Genomic DNA, 21,155 nt, shown 5'->3' on the forward strand with positions numbered 1-21,155 from the left:
TAATCAAGGAGAGAAACAACCTAGAACTAATACGAAATTTCCTGATAGGATGCACTAACACTGGAAGTTTATAAGAAGAGATTGGACAACCATTTGTCTGAAATGGTATATGGTTTCCTGCCTAAGCAGGGGGTTGGACTAGAAGACCTCCAAGGCCCCTTCCAATTCTGTTATTCTATTAAAAGAGGCCTTTCAACATCCTTTAAAGCTAAGACAAAAGATCAAAATAGACTGAATGATGGCCAATTTGTTTTTTTTAAACAAATCCCATTCTAGAATAGTATTTCTCAACCTTAACTTTAAGCCGTGTGGATTTCAACTGCCACAATTCCCCAGCCAGCTTTCTAGGAGTCAAAATCCACACGGCTTTAAGTTGTCAAGGTTGAGAAACGCTGTTCTACAAAATTGATGCTATCATAGGCAAGCTGATATAATGAGATACTATTAAGCTTTATAACCAACGCACATAAAGAAAAATAAAAAGTATTATTAAACATTCTTTTAATATTGTTTTATTTAATCAGAGATTTTTTGAAACTTTAAAAAAAACATTGTTATCTAAGATATTTGTACATTCACTGAAGGTCCAGCTAGAAAAGAAGTTAATAGCATATTTCACTGGGTTGGGCAAAGCATTTGGAAAAAAACCACTTCATAAAGCATTTGCATGGGCAAAGCATTCCTACAACACTAAAGCAGCCCTGAGCTTAGGATAGCTTATGCATCTTTTTTCAAGGCTGTTCCTAATTCTGTATGTGCACACAGAGGCAATCCTTCTGCAGAGGCAGCGAGCAAAGAGAAAGTGCATGCATATAATAGTGCAGACAGCTAGATAGAAACTTGCTATTTGCAATGAAAAGAAATCATTGAGTATAAGTGATGCCCCATTTCAGTAGTGCTGAGTAAGCAAATAAAGTAATAACTGTAAGGCCTCCTAGGTTTTCACAGGGTTAAATAAAGTGTTTATTCGGAACTCAAAATGTCCTAGAAAACTACTTTGGTGTACTATGAAAATGAACTGGCAGGAAAGGTAAAGCAAGCATACTCATATTGTACTCTTAAAAGAAATTATAAACACATGGGAAATATAGAATATGGGCAACACAGAGAATATCACAGCAATTTACAGTACATGAAATTAAACCCTTGGTTGATATGCTAGTATTTTTTTCTGATTTCAGTTGATTTATTTCAATATGATAAAATAAATACCCAATGAACAGAACAGAATAGAATAGAATAGAATAGAATAGAATAGAATAGAATAGAATAGAATAGAATAGAATAGAATAGAATAGAATAGAATAGAATAGAATAGAATAGCAACCACCCCTCTCTGGTCTGTGGAAAAACCTCTCTCCACAAAACCAGTCTCTGATGCCCAAAAGGTTGGGGGGCCACTGGAATAGAATACTGTTCTGTTCTGCTCTACACTGAATACTAAGTGAATATATTAATGAACAATTTCCAGTTGCTGTAGTTTTACAACACTGGGCCCATTGCTTATAGAATATTATTATTTTATTTCAAAAATATCACACATTTTCTCTATTTTCATATCACTAAGAAGATAGATCACCATATCTAAAAAAAAGTCTTCTATTTCTCTCCCTTTTCTAAATGTGATTATTAACACTATTGCAGGTCAAATAAATACCAATGGCTCAAGAGTTCATGTTAATAGAATTTATCCCACACATATTTTTACAGTTGTTGAGTACATTCTAATTATAGGATTGATAATGATATTCCTTTGGTGTTTTAATCAATAAATTACACATTATGCTGCATAAATTCAACTTACCAATCTTTGCATACTTTTGACATGTGTAGGGCTAATAGATAAGGCCTCTTCATACCAGCGCTTGGCTTCATCAGTATTTCCCCGAAGTTCTGCCACTTGACCTCTCATGAAGAGAACATTGTGAGACATAGCAAAGAGGTTACCAGCTTCCTGAGTACAAGCAGTGGCTTCTGCAGGTTTTCTAATTCCTATGTATACTTCAGCTGGAAACAGGAAGCAGAGAAAGAAAAAAGAATGAATTTCTTTCTTTCCCACAAGTATAAATGTTTTTTATCCTGCTTTCACTCAGCTTTCCAGAAAACTACTTCTGGTAAGAAAGCAGTCATAGGCAAGAAGCCATTCTACAATATGGAAAAACATGATTGCCCACTCTTTTTATGACTGATCTACCATTACTCCTTTCCTCATAAAATCCCTGCTAATTTTTATAAAATATGCTTGTATTTGTAAAGGAACTGTAATCTTACAATTAGTATTAGTATCAAAAGCAAATTTTCTTGGGATGCAGCACTTTAAGGCATGTGCTAAATAACTAAGAGACTCAAACAGTCCACCATTTTGATACAGCTAGAAACTAGGAAATATTGCAAAAGGTGTTGCTTAGCTTAACATCATTCACTTTGGAAGGTTTATTTCCTCCAGAATTTTTTTTTTACTTTTTAAGTTATTGTTCTTTTGCCATCTTCAAAGTCTTCTCTTCCTTTATTTTTAAAAAGCATGCACATTTTTTAATTTCTATCATAATATACTGTATATCATAATTCATTATTTTGAGTTTTTGACACCTTGCCTCCATGAAATTGAACTGGATAAAATAGCTATTAGTCTTATTTTAGTTACAATCTTTAAATAAAATAATTTTCATCAAGTAATCTAAAAATGTATTTAACCTGTCAGAGCATGCTCCCTAACAACATTTTTATGACTTTTTAAATTGTTTAGTGGAAGAGAAAGAAAATAAATATGGTAGATGTTAAAATAAAAACAATTCCCAGACTCATAGTTTGTAACAGTCAATCGCTTAAAGGGGCCCAATGTACCTCTCTATCTAGTTATACATTCAATCATGTTGAAGCTATAAAAACAAAACTATAAGTTTTGGTATCTAATTTTGATTAAAGGTCAGTTCAATTCTTGCTCTGGGATCTTAAAAAAAAAAAAAACAACCCCAAAAACTCCAAGATAAAGCGGACACATTATTGCAGAGGCCAGAAATTTAATTCACTGAAATAGCAGGGTATCTGTTGTCCCTCCAACTAATCTCAGCAGTCCTTCTACCCAAATCAAATAATGAAAGGAATAGCTAAAAATAGGAAGAGGGTGGTATTTTTATTTAAGATTTGATGTTAACATTTTAAAGCATTATATAACAATTGTGCTTCTTTTATATCTGCAGTATTTATATTCTGAATTTTTTAGCTTTGCTTTTAATAAAATTATTGTTTCAATGCTGTTCTTATTTTTCCTCTTAGGAAGGGGTGCATCATCCCCTCTATCAAAGAGATTGAAATTGTAGCATGGACCTAACTGCGGGCCATCTCCTTCATTTTTTTCACGACCCAGGAGAGACCTGGATCTAGTAAAGAGGTGACTGAGCTGACAGCAAAGAGCTCTGTCCGCCTCCTTAGGAGTCACTGACCCTAACTTATCAGAGGTCAAGTCCAAGGTGCCTCGGCCTGCTTCACCAATCTAAGGTGCAGCGAATCTGAGTGATCATCTGCCAGACAGTCTGAATAATCCTTACAAAGGCCTAACAATAATTCCAAGGGGCACTTCCTACACAATAGAGACCAAGTCACTCTAAACAGGGCAGCATAACAGCTATTGGTATTTTGCCACTCTTATTAATGTAGTCAGATTCACTCGCCTCTCCTTATCCCGTCCATCCCATCCCATCTTTTTTCCCTTTTCAAGGTTTAAGCCTACTAAAATTCTTGAGGTAAATAGGCATATTTTTAGATAACTGGAATACATATGAAGAGGAGACAGACTTCTCACCTTTTACTGCAGACCACAAACCTTATTTTGACTTCTGAACAATGACAAGCTAGTCTTTGTTTTTTGCTTTGCCCACTTTTTTGTGAATTAATCTGCCATGAATGCAGTCACCTCACCTTTTGATTCAACTTTGTAATAATAACAGCAACTGATGGCTAATTATATCTAGAATATTATATGAACTCCTGCCTAGCTATCAAATTCTGCTTTAAGGAAAATATTAAAATGTTTAGAAAATAAATGACTGATCTTATAGTCTAGTGATGGTGAACCTTTTAGAGACTGAGTGCCCAAACTGCAACCGAAAACCCACTTATACATCATCGAGTGCCAGGTGGGTGTGGCCCATTGGCTGGATATGGCCCATTGGCTGGGCATGGCTGTGGTGGTAACAGCAGACTGGGTGGGACTAAAAAGTTCAATTAATTAATTCCAACTTTGCAAGATTTTTTTTCCCGTGAGAAGTTGAAATTGATTGATTGAAACTTTTTTTTTTTTGCACACGGCAGTGGAGGCCTAAAGCGAAAAGGTTTTATAAAACCCAGCTGAAGGCTTAGGACTGGGGCGACAGCGCGCGTGCCCACAGAGAGGGCTCTGAGTGCCGCCTCTGGCACCCGTGCCATAGGTTTGCCATCACTGTCTAGTCTATGTAACTTATCAGTGAGGTATAACTGTGCGGTATCTTTAAACATGTGGTTAAGCAAGAATAAACTTTCAAAGTCATCATGCCACAAGATAAATGTGACAGGATACAGAAAAGCAATATATATTTGTAATTGAGTGGTAGATGAGATGAAACAATTGTCATGGGATGGGTTTTTAAAAATGCAATATAGAATATCAAAGGAAGATTAGTACAGGTAGTCTTAGACATACAACAGTTCATTTAGTGACCGTTCAAAGTTACAATGGCACTGAAAAAAGTAACTTATGACCATTTTTTCACAGTTACAACTTTTGAAGCATCCCTGTGATCACGTGATCAAAATTCAGATGCTTGGCAACTGGTTCATACTTATGACCATTGCTAGGGTTATGTGATCACTGTGGTGTGACTTTCTGACAAGCAAAGTCAATGGGGAAGCCCAATTCACTTAACAACCTGGTTACTAACTTATCAACTGCAGTGATTCACAACAACTGCGGCAAGAAAGGTCATAAAATGGGGCAAAACTCACTTAACAAATATGTTACTTAATAACAGAACTTTGGGGCTCAATTGTGGTTATAAAATTTTAAGGATCTTTTTAAAATGATACTTGTCTTTTTACCTTTCTGCAAACAAGTTTTCTGTTTGTTTCTCTCCTGGATTATTTACTCTGGACAAAGATGTAATGCAAAGAAGTTTTACTTGTGGTCAGTGACTGTCAGTGACTAGAAACTGACTGTCAATAAAGTAATTCCTGGCTCATTATATTCATAGAATCTCCTGTCTACATCTCTGAATCCTTCAGGAAATATTTATTTTATAAGATGCTGAAACAAGTTGAATATTCCAAAAAGCTGATGATTTTTTTCAGGAGCTCAGGAGAATTAATGCTGGAGAAAATAAGCTTTCTTACTTTTTCCTGAAAGAATCTGATCTCCTGAAAGAACTGAACGCTTCTATTTCTTTTTAGCAAATTTTTCTTCTTTCAAACTAGTAACCAAGTGCAGAGAGCACTAAGGATTCCAGTCTTATTTTTCTTCTCAGGGTTTCATGGAATATAGCAATGACTTTATTACAGCAGAGGGCACGGCTGAAATGGTCATACATAATCCATATATATATATACATACATACACACATATATATACATATACATATACATACATACACACATATACATACACACACACACACACACACACACACACACACACAGAGGTCTTTGGTTATTCGGGTTCTCTCCCACATCAAATTGGAAGTGTCTTGGTGACGTTTCAACGAAGTCTCATTCGTCATCTTCAGGCTGGTGTTTTCGGCTTCGTGCTTCTAGGAGCAATGTGTGATCGTAGCTGTTTCTTCCTTTTAACTGCCATTGGGGGTATGAGCTGATTGGATGAGAGCTTGGCTGTGTTCTGATTGGATGGAGGTGTGTTCTGATTGGTTAGTAGCTTGGCTGTGCTCTGATTGGATGGAGGGTTGGCTGTGCTCTGATTGGTTGGGGGAGTGTTCTGTTTGGGTGGGGGCTTTGTTGTGCTCAGGTTAGTCTGAGTTGCAAGCCAAACAATAACAATGCAGCTCACCATCTCACTTCCCCCTGCAACTCAGACTAACCTGAGCTTAACAAAGCCTCCACCCAAACAGAACACTCCCCCAACCAATCAGAGCACAGCCAACCCCCCATCCAATCAGAGCACAGCCAAGCTCCTAACCAATCAGAACACACCTCCATCCAATCAGAACACAGCCAAGCTCTCATCCAATCAGTTCATACCCCCACTGGCAATTAAAAGGAAGAAACAGCTACGATCACACACACACACACACACACACACACACACACACACACATATTAACAATTACACTAAAGATATGATCCCTGGGTATATCCATATTTAAAATCACAATTACACTAAAGATATGATCCCTGGGTATATCCATATTTAAAATCAAGCAAATAAACGTGAGCACCAGGGAGGATTTAAAATTTTTAGTAAAATTTAGTAAAATTTAATACAATACCAATAAAATCACCATAAAAATTAATAACTAATAAAACGCCTAGCTTTCGTCAGCGACTGCTGACATCATCAGGGCTCAAAATGCCGGTCAGTGGGAGAGTCCTCTTTTATAGATTGGTCAGAGTCTGCACTCGGCTCCTAGATATTGTCAATGGGCCTGATGCAATAGGCTGTTTCTCAATTGCCGGTTTCTTATTGGCAATGATTGCTTTCTTGCGTTTTTTACTTGTGTAGCTGTCATTGGGTGTTTTCTCTTTGCCAAATTCGGGGTCTAATGAGACGTCCCCCCTCTCCTTTTTTGCTTTACTGTCACCCCTACTTCGTTTAGCTGCACTCCTCCTTCCTCCCCTTTCCCCACTCCGTTCTAGTTGCCCCGTCACATCGCACTGTCTCTTGTTTTCTTTGTGTTTTCCCCAGTCATGGTCTCCGCAGATGTTGTTCGAGTTGATTACTGTCACGCCGCTTGTTTCCTCCTTGCTCCTTGCTTGCGCGGTATTGTTTTGAGAGCTCTTCCGTGCTGTCCGTTGATACGGGCAGATCGGCGTTGCAAGGTGGGGTGGGCGGGTCTTATCCTCCAAACATGTTAATGAGGTCATTCCTCCCCTCTTGGAGTACGATCTGGTAGTTGTTGCCCCCAGACGTCTCCTTTCTTTATCTCCGGTCTTGGTGTGTTCCATCCCATGCCTATCGGGACTTCCCCCCACCCCCAGAATGGTTAGGCATCTCCGAACACTTGAAGAAGTGCCAGGAGACACAGGAGCACCAACGTGTGGACTGAGGGACTGCACGCACCCCCCAGGATACCCGGAGGGGAGAGTGTCGCCCGATAAGAGATCCGCATCTGAAACACCCTTGGCGAGAGTGTTGAATCACCTACCACAGTTGGGAGAGGAAAGGGCAGCTTCTCCAGCCCTACCACCTATAACAACTCGATCGCTCCACTCAGCAACACCGACTCAAACATGCCAACGATGAAGATAGGCATGGGAGGAACTCCGGGAGTAGAGGAGAGAGAGCAATGAGGGCTGACGCTCCTGGCTGCCATGTAGAGAACACCCAAGGCGAGTTGATTAGAGCTGGGATGGAACACACCAAGCCCGGAGATAAAGAAAGGAGACGTCTGGGGGCAACAACTACCAGATCGTACTCCAAGAGGGGAGGAATGACCTCATTAAAATGTTTGGAGGATAAGACTCGCCCACCCCACCTTGCAACGCCGATCTGCCCGTATCAACGGACAGCACGGAAGAGCTCTCAAAACGATACCACGCAAGCAAGGAGCAAGGAGGAAACAAGGGGCGTGACAGTAATCAACTCGAACAACATCTGCGGAGACCATGACTGGGGAAAACACAAAGAAAACAAGAGACAGTGCGATGTGACGGGGCAACTAGAATGGAGTGGGGAAAGGGGAGGAAGGGGAGTGCAGCTAAACGAAAGTAGGGGTGACAGTAAAGCAAAAAAGGAGAGGGGGGATGTCTCATCAGACCCCGAATTTGGCAAAGAGAAAACACCCAATGACAGCTACACAAGTAAAAAACGCAAGAAAGCAATCATTGCCAATAAGAAACCGGCAATTGAGAAACAGCCTATTGCATCAGGCCCATTGACAAGATCTAGGAGCCGAGTGCAGACTCTGACCAATCTATAAAAGAGGACTCTCCCACTGACCGGCATTTTGAGCCCTGATGATGTCAGCAGTCGCTGACGAAAGCTAGGCGTTTTATTAGTTATTAATTTTTATGGTGATTTTATTGGTATTGTATTAAATTTTACTAAAATTTTTAAATACTCCCTGGTGCTCACGTTTATTTGCTTGATTTTAAATATATGTATATATATGTGTGTGTGTATGTATATATGTATATGTATGTATGTATGTATATGTATGTATGTATGTATGTATGTATGTTAAATAATAAAATATACGAACACCAGGAAGTTACAAAACTATAAAAAGTTTTAATAGAATAAAACCAGAATAAAACCAAGCTTTCGCTGGCTTCTGCCAGCATCATCAGGGTAGCATCCAGTCGATGGGAGAAGCTATTTATAAATGTGGCGCTCTTTGCGCCCGGCTTCTTGACCTCGTCATGGGTCCCAGCCAATCCACCTGCGTTTTGATCATAGTTTCTATATTGCAAGCTGTAATTTCCTCACTTTCCTTGTTTGTGCCGATACCACAGCTCTTCCTCCCTTCTTCGTATGACTGTAAGTCGGGGGGACTCTTTAATTCTACGTAGTTAAATGTGCACTGTCTGTGTTTATGTTGTTTATTCCCCTCATCCTCCCTCTTAGTACTCCCTATTTCCAGGAAGAGCTGTGGTATCGGCACAAGCAAGGAAAGTGAGGAAATTACAGCTTGCAATACAGAAACTACGATCAAAACGCAGGTGGATTGGTTGGGACCCATGACGAGCTCAAGAAGCCGGGCGCAAAGAGTGCCACATTTATAAATAGCTTCTCCCATCGACAGGACGCTACCCTGATGATGCTGGCAGAAGCCAGCGAAAGCTTGGTTTTATTCTGGTTTTATTCTATTAAAACTTTTTATAGTTTTGTAACTTCCTGGTGTTCGTATATTTTATTATTTAACATGAGTCTACCCAGGAATCACCATTTTGTTTTTAATATTCTTAAATATATATATGTATGTATGTATGTATGTATGTATATATGAAATTTTAAAAAGTAAATAATCATCCCTATTTTACCTATTGCAGGTTTAATGTATTTGTTTTACTGCTCTTTTTAAAGTACAAAATTAAGCCACTGTAGTTTGACAGCTTACCACTGAATTTTGATGTCACAATTTTGTAGGTTTCTGAGGGTGAAACATAGATTTCCCACTCCTGTTAATCCCCTCCTTGACTAGTATATTTCTAGAATCTTAGCAACTATATTAGTAATCAGTTCAAGGTAAACCTATGAGCTTCCCAGCTGAGTAGTTTAAGCTTCCCTCTCCTATCTAATTATTTTTACTATGTCAAATAGGACTTCCAGTTTATTCAAAGTTGATGCAAGAAGAATTAGACAGGGGCCAGGAGGGGCCCAAGAAGAGCTATTTACTGCTTTGAGTCACCAAGCCTTTTTGAATATATATTACCCATATATACGTAGGTTTAGGTATCTAGATACAGATTTCTCCAATATGCAGAATCATTTTTTAAAATGGAGACCTTCACTGGAAAAGCTGACTTAGAGAAACCACATCATCCATTACAAAAAGAGAACTGTCACTCATGTGAGCTGCCCAGAGTCAATGAGAGTTGAGCGACCTACAAGTTTACTAGATGATGACGATGACAATGACAGTATCTGCCCTGGTTGTTTTCTTTACTGAAACAATGCACAATGGCAGCAGAATTAAGAATTAAATGATAAGAAATATAATAAATTTTGCTTGTTTTTTGTTATTGTTCATATGATCTCCTAAATTGATGACATGAAATAATAGTGCAATGGTCAATGTATTATATGCTAGAAAAATCAAATATGTTAACCTTAGAATAGAGTTTGATGCTATTTTCTTTATTCATATCTGTACCAAGGAAAGTTATGTCATTCTTTTTCTACCTTTCTTATTTTTTTTCTCCACTTCTACTTTTTTTTGAGCTTTTTTCTTTTGAAAATCTTTTTCTTTGTTTATTAAATTTGCTTCCTGTCCAACTTGACACTTTATCTTTTAATCTTATATTTTTTAATAAATCGGTAGTTATGTACATAAAAATATGCTAATCTTTTTATGCTTTAACTACGGAAAAATCAGAGTGTACATGTATTCTGAAATACATTCATGTTACAATATTGGTTTTTCAAACGAAAACTATACACATTTTAATAACTGTAGATTATATTTTCACATATATTCCTCCCATGATTAACATGTATTTGAATACATGAATTCAGCATTAAATCCAGAATCTACTAAAGTATTTTATAATACACAAAATAATTTTAAATTTATAACATCTAACATGAAATGTCACCGTTTACAAATCTATTTCTGGATGTAATTCAAAGGTTGGTTTTCACTGACTAGACTGCAGTTTTCCACACAAACCGTCCTGTTATTAGGAGTTTGGCAAAAGCCTTCTTTCTGATCTGCCAACCGAAATTAAGATGTTGGACTGGGAGCACAAAGATCCAGGTTCTAGTAACTGGGTAACTCTGGGCCAGTTACTCTCTATCAGTCCAACTTATTTTTCAGAATGTTGTTGTTGTGGAGGAAAAAAAAACAGGAGAGAACACTATGTGCACTGCCTTAAGCTCTTATTTACAAAAGATAGGATATAAATCAAATAATAAACAAACAATCAAATAAACCAATATAATAGAAACCTGGCAAGATGGATGTCTTCTCGGTTATCCTTGTCAGAAAAGTACATCTAGTTTTCTTTTTGAAGTTGTTCCAGTCACTAGTTAGCAAACTATTTTAATTTCAGCAAAAGCTGGACCATACTTGCTACATCCATTTTAAATGTACAATATATTTAACATAATCTTTTATTGATATCAATGTTCTGTTTTTATGTTTTTAACTTTGTAAAACATCTTTAAGTTAAAGGCAGGATACAAACTTCACACACAAATATTTCCTTTGACTAAACATCTTTTCCTTGGGCTTGAAATAAGATTCAAGCCTCCAAGATTACAGATGGATAAAATGGCTATTCCACATGAAAAATTCATCGAGCATTCTGGATTGCTTGTACTACTAGGACAATACATTTAGCTTGTCAGAAATAATTAGCTATGCCCAGCAACCAGTTGATAATGGCTGCCACAGGAAAGGCATAAATACGTTTGCTGTCACACGGGTGGAAGGAATACTATACACCCTGTCACTCTGGAAGTATTTAAAAACAGAAGTGTTGCATAGTATTTGACACTGGAAGCCAGGATTTAAGATAGGGAAAAATGAGAGGTCCAATTACCAAATGCTCATGGTCCTTCTAGGTCTCAGAGATTTCCTTATAAAATAAGTAGGTTTCACCTTTTTGCCTAGCTTGTGTACATAAATACAAAATGATATAAAATGTTTATATTTGACCAGCACCAGCACTTATATAACTTAGCACCCATGGTAATCTAATCAATCAATCAATCAATCAATTTGATACAGGTAGTTGTCAAATTTACAACCATTCATTTAGTAAGTCACTTAAGAACCGTTTTACTAACTTAAAAACTACAGTGATTCACTTAGCAACTATGGCAAGAAAGGTTGTAAATTGGGGCAAAATTAGTTTAGGTAAAATGAGGACCCAGATTGTTGGGGGCAATGTAAATATATATATATACATTGCTTACTGGTGTACACCGCTTAGAGAGTGCTTGCACTTAAAGCGGTATATAAGTCTCATAAATAAATAAATAAATAAATAATGGAAATTTTGCGCTCAGTTGTGATCATAAGCTGAGGACTACTTGTATTTACAATTTCCAAGTTCTGATTTGGGATTAAACTATCTTCCTTCAAATTCTAATTCAGATTTAGGATTAAGCATCTTCCTCTGTACACTATTTTATAATGTAGTGTAGTGTAGTACAGTGTAGTGTAGTGTAGTGTAGTTAGTGTAATGTAATGTAATGTAATGTAATATAATATAATATAATAATATATATTATCCTTCAAACAAGTATAAATGCTCCCCTAATCCTTGAAATAACATTATTATCTGAAGTGGACTAATGGGAGCTTACCTAGCTTCACAAAGTCCATTATGTCACATTAACTCAACGTGAACTGCCTAATGTAAACATGCATAGGTGGACTGCCTGAAACAGAGCAGATACCTGATTAATCATCTATTGCCACATCAGTTCCAATTGTTAATCAGGGATTGCTTTTGTTTCCCTACACAATATTCTTTTTAGAAAGTGGGCATATATTACCTTACTAGTATTACATATCATTTATAACATACTATATCAAAAATAGCATTTTTTAAAATTAGACTATTGGAACTCCTGAATGTAATATAGCTATATCTCATGGGACAGATCATTTTTTCCCTGTCTGCAGTAATCAAATCTATATAAACCTAAATTAGCCAAGCATTAAAGTATGACCAGAAACACTTCCTAAAATTCACAATTAGAATACTAATTTATCCACATAAAACATATATATCCTCCCCAAAAATTCTCCCAAAACTACTTTTAGTTATTTGTATCATTTGATGCATTTTGAGAAAGCACTTTAAAAATATATTTTTTCAGACGGCATTTATCTTTTCCACCCAAACTGCTGCTTTTTGTCCCGACTACGTATTTCTTGAGTAATGCCATTTTAAAGTTCATGAAAATAATGTCACACCTAATTTGCAGTGTGACATCTTATATTTCCATGCCTTAACATCTTCTGTCCAGCGGCTGGGGAAAAAAGCAGGGAGAGGCAACCTTCTGACAAGCTTGTTAAATAGTAAATGCTCCCTTCTTCTAATCCACAGTTTTCATAAATTAAGCATTGCTGTGTTCTTGTCTTCAAATGAATCAAAATGCCACATTCTGAAAAAAGCATCCTTCTAAGCAGCGTTGATATGCTGACATCCAATAAAACATTCTGTCCTGCTGAATGCAGCAAAGCATCTCCTGAGGCGAATGGGTAAGAAGAATCAACCGCTCAGTCCCCATTACCTGCATGAAGCCAGATCTGAGCCAAAGTCATCCAAGGATGCAGAGGACCCTGCTTTGGAGTACTACTCTGCAAAGATGAAGCCACCTCTGATAGTGCCTGCTCCACTCTAGAGGCTGCTATTGATGTCGCATGGACCGAACCTATGAAAGGAATGACAAATAAATGATTTCAGGAGAAAGGGGGAAAAGGTGCAAACTCTCACATGCAGGTTCTAAATTCTTCATTTTAATTCTGTGTAATGTAAAATAATTATAAATCCCCCAAATCTATACTTCGGGGCACGTGTAAGACATTTTTTTAAAAACTTCGTTAGGAGGTTAGTGTTGGTGAACCTGTGTTAAAAGGCTACTAGTGGAAATGACAAATGAGACTGGAGCAGCCATTGGGAAATACAAAAGGTTTTAGCTGTCAAGTGGAAGTGAATAGATTTGTGAGTACACAAATGCTAAGGCCCAGAGGGAGTGCAATAACACTATGTGATAATTTTGTTTACTTGCTCTTTAATGCAAGTCTTTGTGATTTTTTTTTTTTTACCCAAAAGGGATAATTTGAAGCGTATATTAAGAGTGGAAAAAACAATAACGTATTACATGGAGAGTAGCCTCAACATTTCCCTTAACAGAAATTGAACGGCATAAATCAACCTGTGGCCTGCAGACCCCTGGGGGCCGCAATGTCATCACAGGGGGTCCGCAAAGGCTTGAAGAAATGTTATGATTTAAATCTTGAGTTAAGTCTTGCTGGCTTGTGTCCATGGTCTGTGGCCACAAAAGATGTTTAAAGGGGGTCCTTAGTGAAGGAAAGGTTGAGAACCACCTGCATAAATTATAAAGTTCTCCTATCAACCACACTAGCAGTTAGAAAAGTACACAAAATGGACACTTAATCCAAAGTGAGCTGGAGTATATAAAAAAGCTGATTCAGAACTATTAGATCTTGATATCGCCTCATTTGTTACCATTTGTCAGGTTTTTAAAATGACTAATCAAATTTCAGTGCACAAGATGGTGCCAAATTGTCATCAGCTCTCACTACACATGTAGAATATAACAGTTTTTGCTGCAGTTTCTAATTATGCAACATTTAGTACATTTTTTTAAATGTTCATGGCACTTATTAAATAGATTCTACAAGTACAGCACATAGGCACATTCCAAAAGAGCTTAGGTTGCCAAAGAATTTAAGTGAAAAGCGAAGTATTTGTAAGAAGAAAACAAAGATAAATTCCTTCTTTGTTGAGCTATGACAATCTTATCACCTTCTCTGGTTGTCTTGATGAGAATTCTGAAACTAAATCTACCTTTTTTCTTCACAAGGTAACGGTATATGTTTACAGATAAGTTTCTTAGACACTACAGATGAATATGTCTGGTTGAAGTTATTGACTTTTTTGTCTGAGTCATACAATCAGTCATGGCAGTGCTCTTGATTTTTGTCTTTTTAATAATATACAGCTGAAACTGTTCCTTATATTCAATAGGGGAAAACATTATTCATTCAGTTTCTGTTTGCTATACAGTTGGTTAAGGTAGAAGAGGTCTGTAATATTCAAGACTGAAGCATGCAGGTTCCAAAGAGATACTGGAGGAATTTCATCTATACTTCATGTACTCCTTTCAGGTTTTTTAAAATATATTTCACACTCCTACATCTGGATCTTACACAAATATATCTGAAAGTCAACTACATTTATTTTAACAGAACTGACTTGAATAAATGTGGTCAGGATTAATCTTACAGATAGGCACTCAGGGAGGACTTCTCACATATGTTCAATAGCTTTAATTCAAAACCTGTACTTACATGGCGTATTTCTCAGGACTTGATCATTTTGTTTTCTCAAGTCCTTTCTAGCTAATAAGGGGGTCCATGCAAAGGGGGCATTTAAAAAAAAAAGACAAAATAGTGGTTGCATTCCTTCCTTTAGATGCCTTACATTATAACACATATAAAAAGGAAGGTAGGGCTTAAACTGTACAGTTGCAGCCACATTCTTGATTTTGGGACACCTCCCTGTGGTGAGTTGCCACAAGCTGCCCCTTTAGTGCATGGTATTTTGGAAGGTCTCTGGGCCTTTGAAAGCTACTTAGGTGGGCAGGGAGCATCCGCTTTCCACTTAAGCACTTTGGAGCTTAGTTACTATGTATTTTAGGCTTTTCATATATATTGAACAGAAATATTGAAAAAGGGATCACTGGAAAAGGAGAATGAGAAAGAATGACATATTCATCCTGCTCAACAGCATTTGAATATTATACTAGTACCAATATTAATTCAAGTAATCAGATTTCCTCATGACCAGCTTCAAACTTATTAATTAAATCCTAGTTAGCCTTCTTCACATAGGTATTGTATTACTTAATACAATTAAGGCAAGAAAGGGTAGGAAGATGAGAATATTTGTTCTAAAGACTCTCAAATATTCTATCCCAACTCATTACCAACTGTTTAAAAACCAGGAGTATTATGTTTACAATTTACACCAGTATATTGTATAATCTCAATTTCTCTAACATTGTAATCACACATTCTTGAAACATAGCACATCTATTGTTATTTCAATACTATACTATTCTTTTATTTTTGACCACCATGTATATAAATTTGGCCCAATTAGCAGATCTATACAAGTTTTACAAATGAAAATGTGCATGTTTAAACATAGCTGGCAAGCCAGAAGGTATGAAGAACCTACAAGTTTGTTCCTAAACACACAAGAAAACAAACATTTTTTTCTGGCCTCTCTTAAGAGTTGTAGTAATGAAAGAGGAAAAATCAGAATGGAACCAATTAAGGACTGATTATATAATCCAGACAGTTTGGTGTAGCTGGATGCATATATTTATATATAGTATGGTGTTTTGCATCTTGAGTAGAGGTTAAATAACCAGTCTTTACTAATATTGGCTTCATGCAAACAATGGTTGGATGTAAATTTATGGAAATCCAACATACCTTGAGGTATGTCAAATCCCTAAACTTCTATTCTACTCAGACCTTAACACAGATATGAAGAAAAAGTTGGAGAAGATAGTACTTGGGCATTATTTAGCATTTTATCTTATGTCTCTTTGAGGAATTATTACTGTTACTGAGCTATCATTGCATTCTCTTGGATATGGCCATGCATCAGAATGAATGGCCTATTTTAAATTCCTTTAATTAAACAAGAATCTGTCATAATTTGAAGAAGCAATATGGCAGCTTGTCACTGTGAAAAGGTGGATACTGAAATTGTGAGCACTTGGGCAGACAATAAGTTTTGTTTTTGAAAAGTTAAGTAGAAGAAAAAAAGAACAGTTTCAGTTCTACTGTGCCCGTCCTTGATGGATTATGAGAAATAACATTATTTTAAAATGAGTTGATCACTATTTCCAGAGACCCTTTCCTTCCTTGCTATAAGATGAAAAGTTAATTTTCAATTAAATGTCATGATAATGATGTCTTAGTTAAAAAGATGAAAAGAATTGGAATTAAGCAAAACCATGCAATGTAAAAACGTATTAAAATTCACATGCACATAAATTAAAACAGAAAGAAAAAGAAGGCTTCAAAGCATGTAGAAACATCAAAATGTGGAGCATGCAGAGATCTGTATGCCAGTGCAAGCAAATCACTGTCTAGACTAAGAGACAGTATCTTCTGCAGTACAAGATAAAATAGACATATGTATTTATGGATAAATCTGACATGACTTTATTTCAACTGTACAATTCATCTCTCATTCCCAATATATTAAAATACTTCTGGATTTTGGGGGAAATGTGTGTAACAGAAGTGAAACTTGTCTTTCTGTTCTATTAATTATTAATATTATTCTGTCCATGAAATTGTTACATGAAACTCAACAAGAAAAATCTAACTCAATATACTCAACTAATAGGATCAGAAAAAGTCAAAGATAGCTAATAAATAATAATAGAATAAAAATTTCAGATCACTCATAAGTATATAAAAAAATAATTTTCCTATTATATTTTTTAAATTTTGAACTCAGGTTTTTTCTTGATTAGCTTCATTTATTCTTGTTAGCCAAGGAGCTAGAATGTAATTCAACTTCCACCTGAGCTGGAAAAGTCACTGCAATGATACATAAATATGGCTGCTTATAAAGTACATTAATGAATATCCAAGGATTAACTCCTTTTTCCAAAATGTATTTGTTTGGAGCCCTCCAGAAATGAATACTGCCTCTTTAATAACTGAAATCAAGTGACTAGATAAGTGCATTCAGATCTCATAGGATTACAGCTTCAGGGTAACTTGAAAGGGTCTAGAGCAGCAGCCTTGCTTTGCACAATGTCAACTTCCATGGCGAATGGACAACATTTACATTCTGTGGTGAAGGGAGAGTGTTACTACAAAATCTTTAGAAATTTAAGAATAGACCTATATAGTAAATGCTACTTACAAACTGAAAAAAGGGAGAAAAAACCATGAAAGTAAGCATCTGGAGGGTTGCCTTTAAACAACAAATCAAACCATAAATTAAAATCACAAAAAAATAACAGCTATAAAATAGAATTACACAAATGCAATTATACTTCTGATAACCTTCAAACTGTAAGCCAGTTTTCTTGTTTTTTCAAGAATTTTGAACATTGCACATATGGACTTCAAATCAGATAAAATTTTAATAATGATATTAAAGTATTTAATTTATTAATCTGCTTTCAGGCCACATTAACATACTGTACAAGCGCAACATAGAGAAACAATAAACACGTTTTTCAGAAAGCTAGAGAGGACTTGGAACATTTTTATTCATCTGAACTTAAAAGGGAAAACACTATTCTGCTACACAAACGTCATGATCAAGGAGAGAAAAAACCTAGAACTAAGAAGAAAATTCCTGACAGTTAGAACAATTAATCAGTGGAACAACCTGCCTCCAGAAGTTGTGAATGCTCCAACACTGGAAGTTTTTAAGAAGAAACTAGACAGCCATTTCTCTGAAATGGTGTAGGGTTTCCTGCCTGAGCAGGGGGTTGGACTAGAAGACCTCCAAGGTCCCTTCCAACTCTGTTATTCTGTTACTTTCAAGTCAAGGCAGACTCTAACAAGGAGAATAGATATTTAACTCTAAAAGGCATTTTTCAGGGAGTTCAAATGATTACTGAGAATTTCATAGGAGTTGGATAATTCACAGCTCACTTCTATGTTAGTGTTTCTTATTATTATTATTCCAGGAGGACCTTGAACCATAGGCTACCCTAATTTAAAATATTTCAACCTACCTGGACTGCAATTTATAATAATGTTTTGGTGTCCAATAGTGATATTCAAGACATCTGAATTCAAAACAATTATTTTGCACTTATGGAAATTCACTTCTAAATGGGTCAAAACTATTTAAAACATAGAACAGTTTGTTTTAAACTTAAAAGCACTGTTTAGAACTCAAAACGGCTTTTTTAATTCAAAACAATTCAGATTTGAAGCATTTACATCTACATATTCAATTTTTTTTAAAGTGACACTATCTACGGTACTAAATTGCTTAGTCATTAGTGTTTGTTGAAATATAAGCAAATTTAATTTCTTTAGCTTTTATGAGAAAAATAATCCCAGAAAGGTTCAAATTACACTCTTAATTTAATTAATTCTTACACATAATTGCTTGTCCACTGAAGCTTGGTTCTGATGCTTATCCTTTAGAAAAAATAGCTCTCTAATTACAGATTATAACAATATTCTGAACTACACCATTTTAGATTAGAGAGGAGAATCTGAAATCCTCTTTTTCAATGCTTCTCCATTTAAAAACCAAACACAATAAATACTTCTGCTTGTGAGAAATTAGCATGTTGAAAATTGGCTGCATAATATTCTTATAGGTATGACACTTTATTTCTGGACTTGCAGACTTAAGGGGAATAGTTAGAATTCTTCCATATCAGTTTATCATTTTCTTATATGTAATGCAGCTTGTAATTCTTAGAACTGTGAAATATTTTAGTGAAGAAAACGCATGAACAAAATGTATGAATAGCCCTAAACAGGCAAATGGGAATAGAAAAAGCATTAATATAAATGCACAAAAATTAATATTTCAAAGTTCATTTGAAAAAGAATCCAACAACATGATTTATATACATCAGCTACCCATTTACTAACCTCTGTCATTTATTTCTATCCTAGAGATGATTTGTTCATGTATCTTTAGTTAAATGAATAGATTAAATCAATTTAAATAGTTCATCCTCAAATCATGCCAGGATAACATGGATGAAATGTCTAGGAATGAAAATGATTGCCAATTATATTTAAATTGTTTCAATCAGTTTTATTATTTCAAACAAGAAACTATCAAATAGTAAAGCTACTGAAAATGTAGCATCTAAAAGAAATTTAATGAAAACCTCTGTGTTCCTAATCATGCAGGAGATACTCCACTTTATGAAAAGATGCAGCATAAAAAAAATCGATGAAACAATGCTGCCTCTCTCTGCCAATTACGTCAAACAAAACCGACACATTTGGAACAACCAGATTTAAAACTTGCTTCCCATTGTAGCAACCTGGGTTTTTGATGTGGTGAATGCCTTAAATCTTAATCCCTAATAAAGGAGCTTTTCCATATTTATATTTTGCATGTTCTGAGTCACAGCAAAAATATTTTGTCTTTCCATCCAAGCTTTTATTAACAAAATGGCCCTCAGATCTATCAGTTGGAATTAGATGCAGTGTTTTCAGGAATGGGCACAACAATTTATCTTGCTGCATACCATTAAATCTGAGAACGAACCCTAATAAAACAGATGGTTGGAAATGCTGTGCTAGCAGGTGCCACTGGCCAGAGCAATAGCTTATTATGCCAACACAAAAAGACAATGGAGCCCCCTAGTGGATTCTTTAAAGTAAAACCTTCCTAGCGGCTAGATGGGGAAACCAATTTAAGAGGCTATCTAGTTCAGGGGTGTCAAACTTGCAATGTCACGTGACGTATCATGACTTTTTTCCCATTGCCGGCAATAGGGTGGGTGTGGTTTTGCTATGATGCATCCGGCCCGTGGGCTGGCAGTTTGACATCCCTGATCTAGTTGAATTCACTTAATGCTCTCAAATGCCTCAGTGATAAGCCTTTAAAAAAAAAAAGTCAAATATGTGATCCGTAGGTTGTGCTTATACCAAATTGCAAATTTCAGTGCAATTTGTGCTTAGCAGTTACAGAGATTATCAGAAGCACCAACAGAGCAAGCTAACACCTATCATCAGAAAGAGGAAATCTGTTTACAGAATGAAGGTTCGCGGGGCCCAGGAACGTGGTCACAAGATGGATTGGTTGCATGGGGCCAGACAAAGGAATCAGTTTTGGGAGGTGAATGAGGAGACTGAGGAGACATAAACAGATGGAGGAGAGATTCTGTCCTTGATAGAGGTGAAGATGTAGAGGAATCAGAAGCTAAAAAGTGAAAGAGAAAAATTATAAAGAAAATGCCAAGAATAAAATATGAATGGATAAATTAATGGAGGACAGGAAAGAAAAAAATGTATAGGCCTATTTAGCTATTATTAAATGGAGATGGAAACATTTCCACACAGAAAATACTATTATTACAGAATTATGGAAAGTCAGAGATAAAATTAAAACTATGTTTCAATGGGAGCAAGCAAGGAGAAAAACCCAAACCAATTTATTCTAGCAAGACAAATGCTAGTGAAAATACTTCTTAGCTATGCTATTTAATGTGAGATAGAAGTACACATTCATTCTAGAAGTTAATACATCTCTTTCTCGCTGGATAACTGTCTGCAAGGTTTTTAAAATTACTATTATATTTCACTGACAGCAAACATAATAAAACTATTTCATAACTCTACTAAAGAACAAGATAATACTATATCAGCCAGTAAAGCATTTTTGTTGATATTCCATTTATTTCACTAACCTTTTCTCAAAAACTCCTGTTTGTGATTATCAATCTAAACTAGTTTTTCTGTTTTAATCCAACAACAACAAAAAAGCAGTCAAGCAATTGCCTCATTTTGTCTAAATAAACTAGACAATGCTATTATCTTTAAGCAACCCTAACATTTTCT

The 21,155-nt window shown here is 36.0% G+C and overlaps 1 protein-coding gene across 5 annotated transcripts in view; it reads right to left on the reverse strand.

Moving 5' to 3' along the window:
- Positions 1-21,155, reverse strand: part of TTC7B (tetratricopeptide repeat domain 7B) — a 115,141-nt gene that overhangs the window by 27,744 nt on the left and 66,242 nt on the right. For 3 of the 5 annotated variants that reach the window (XM_039346935.1, XM_039346934.1, XM_039346938.1), the window contains 4 exons: positions 20,350-20,517; positions 17,524-17,574; positions 13,112-13,252; positions 1,805-2,007 (listed from right to left, as the gene is read on the reverse strand). In XM_039346935.1, coding sequence (XP_039202869.1) covers positions 1,805-2,007; positions 13,112-13,252; positions 17,524-17,574; positions 20,350-20,517 — 563 coding nt within the window. The remainder of the gene's footprint in view (positions 1-1,804; positions 2,008-13,111; positions 13,253-17,523; positions 17,575-20,349; positions 20,518-21,155) is intronic. The other 2 variants (XM_039346936.1, XM_039346937.1) reach the window with 2 other exon arrangements.

Source organism: Crotalus tigris, unplaced genomic scaffold, assembly GCF_016545835.1.
Source record: "Crotalus tigris isolate CLP2741 ecotype Arizona unplaced genomic scaffold, ASM1654583v1 scf7180000018040.1558517, whole genome shotgun sequence".
NCBI classification, from domain to species: Eukaryota; Metazoa; Chordata; class Lepidosauria; order Squamata; family Viperidae; genus Crotalus; species Crotalus tigris.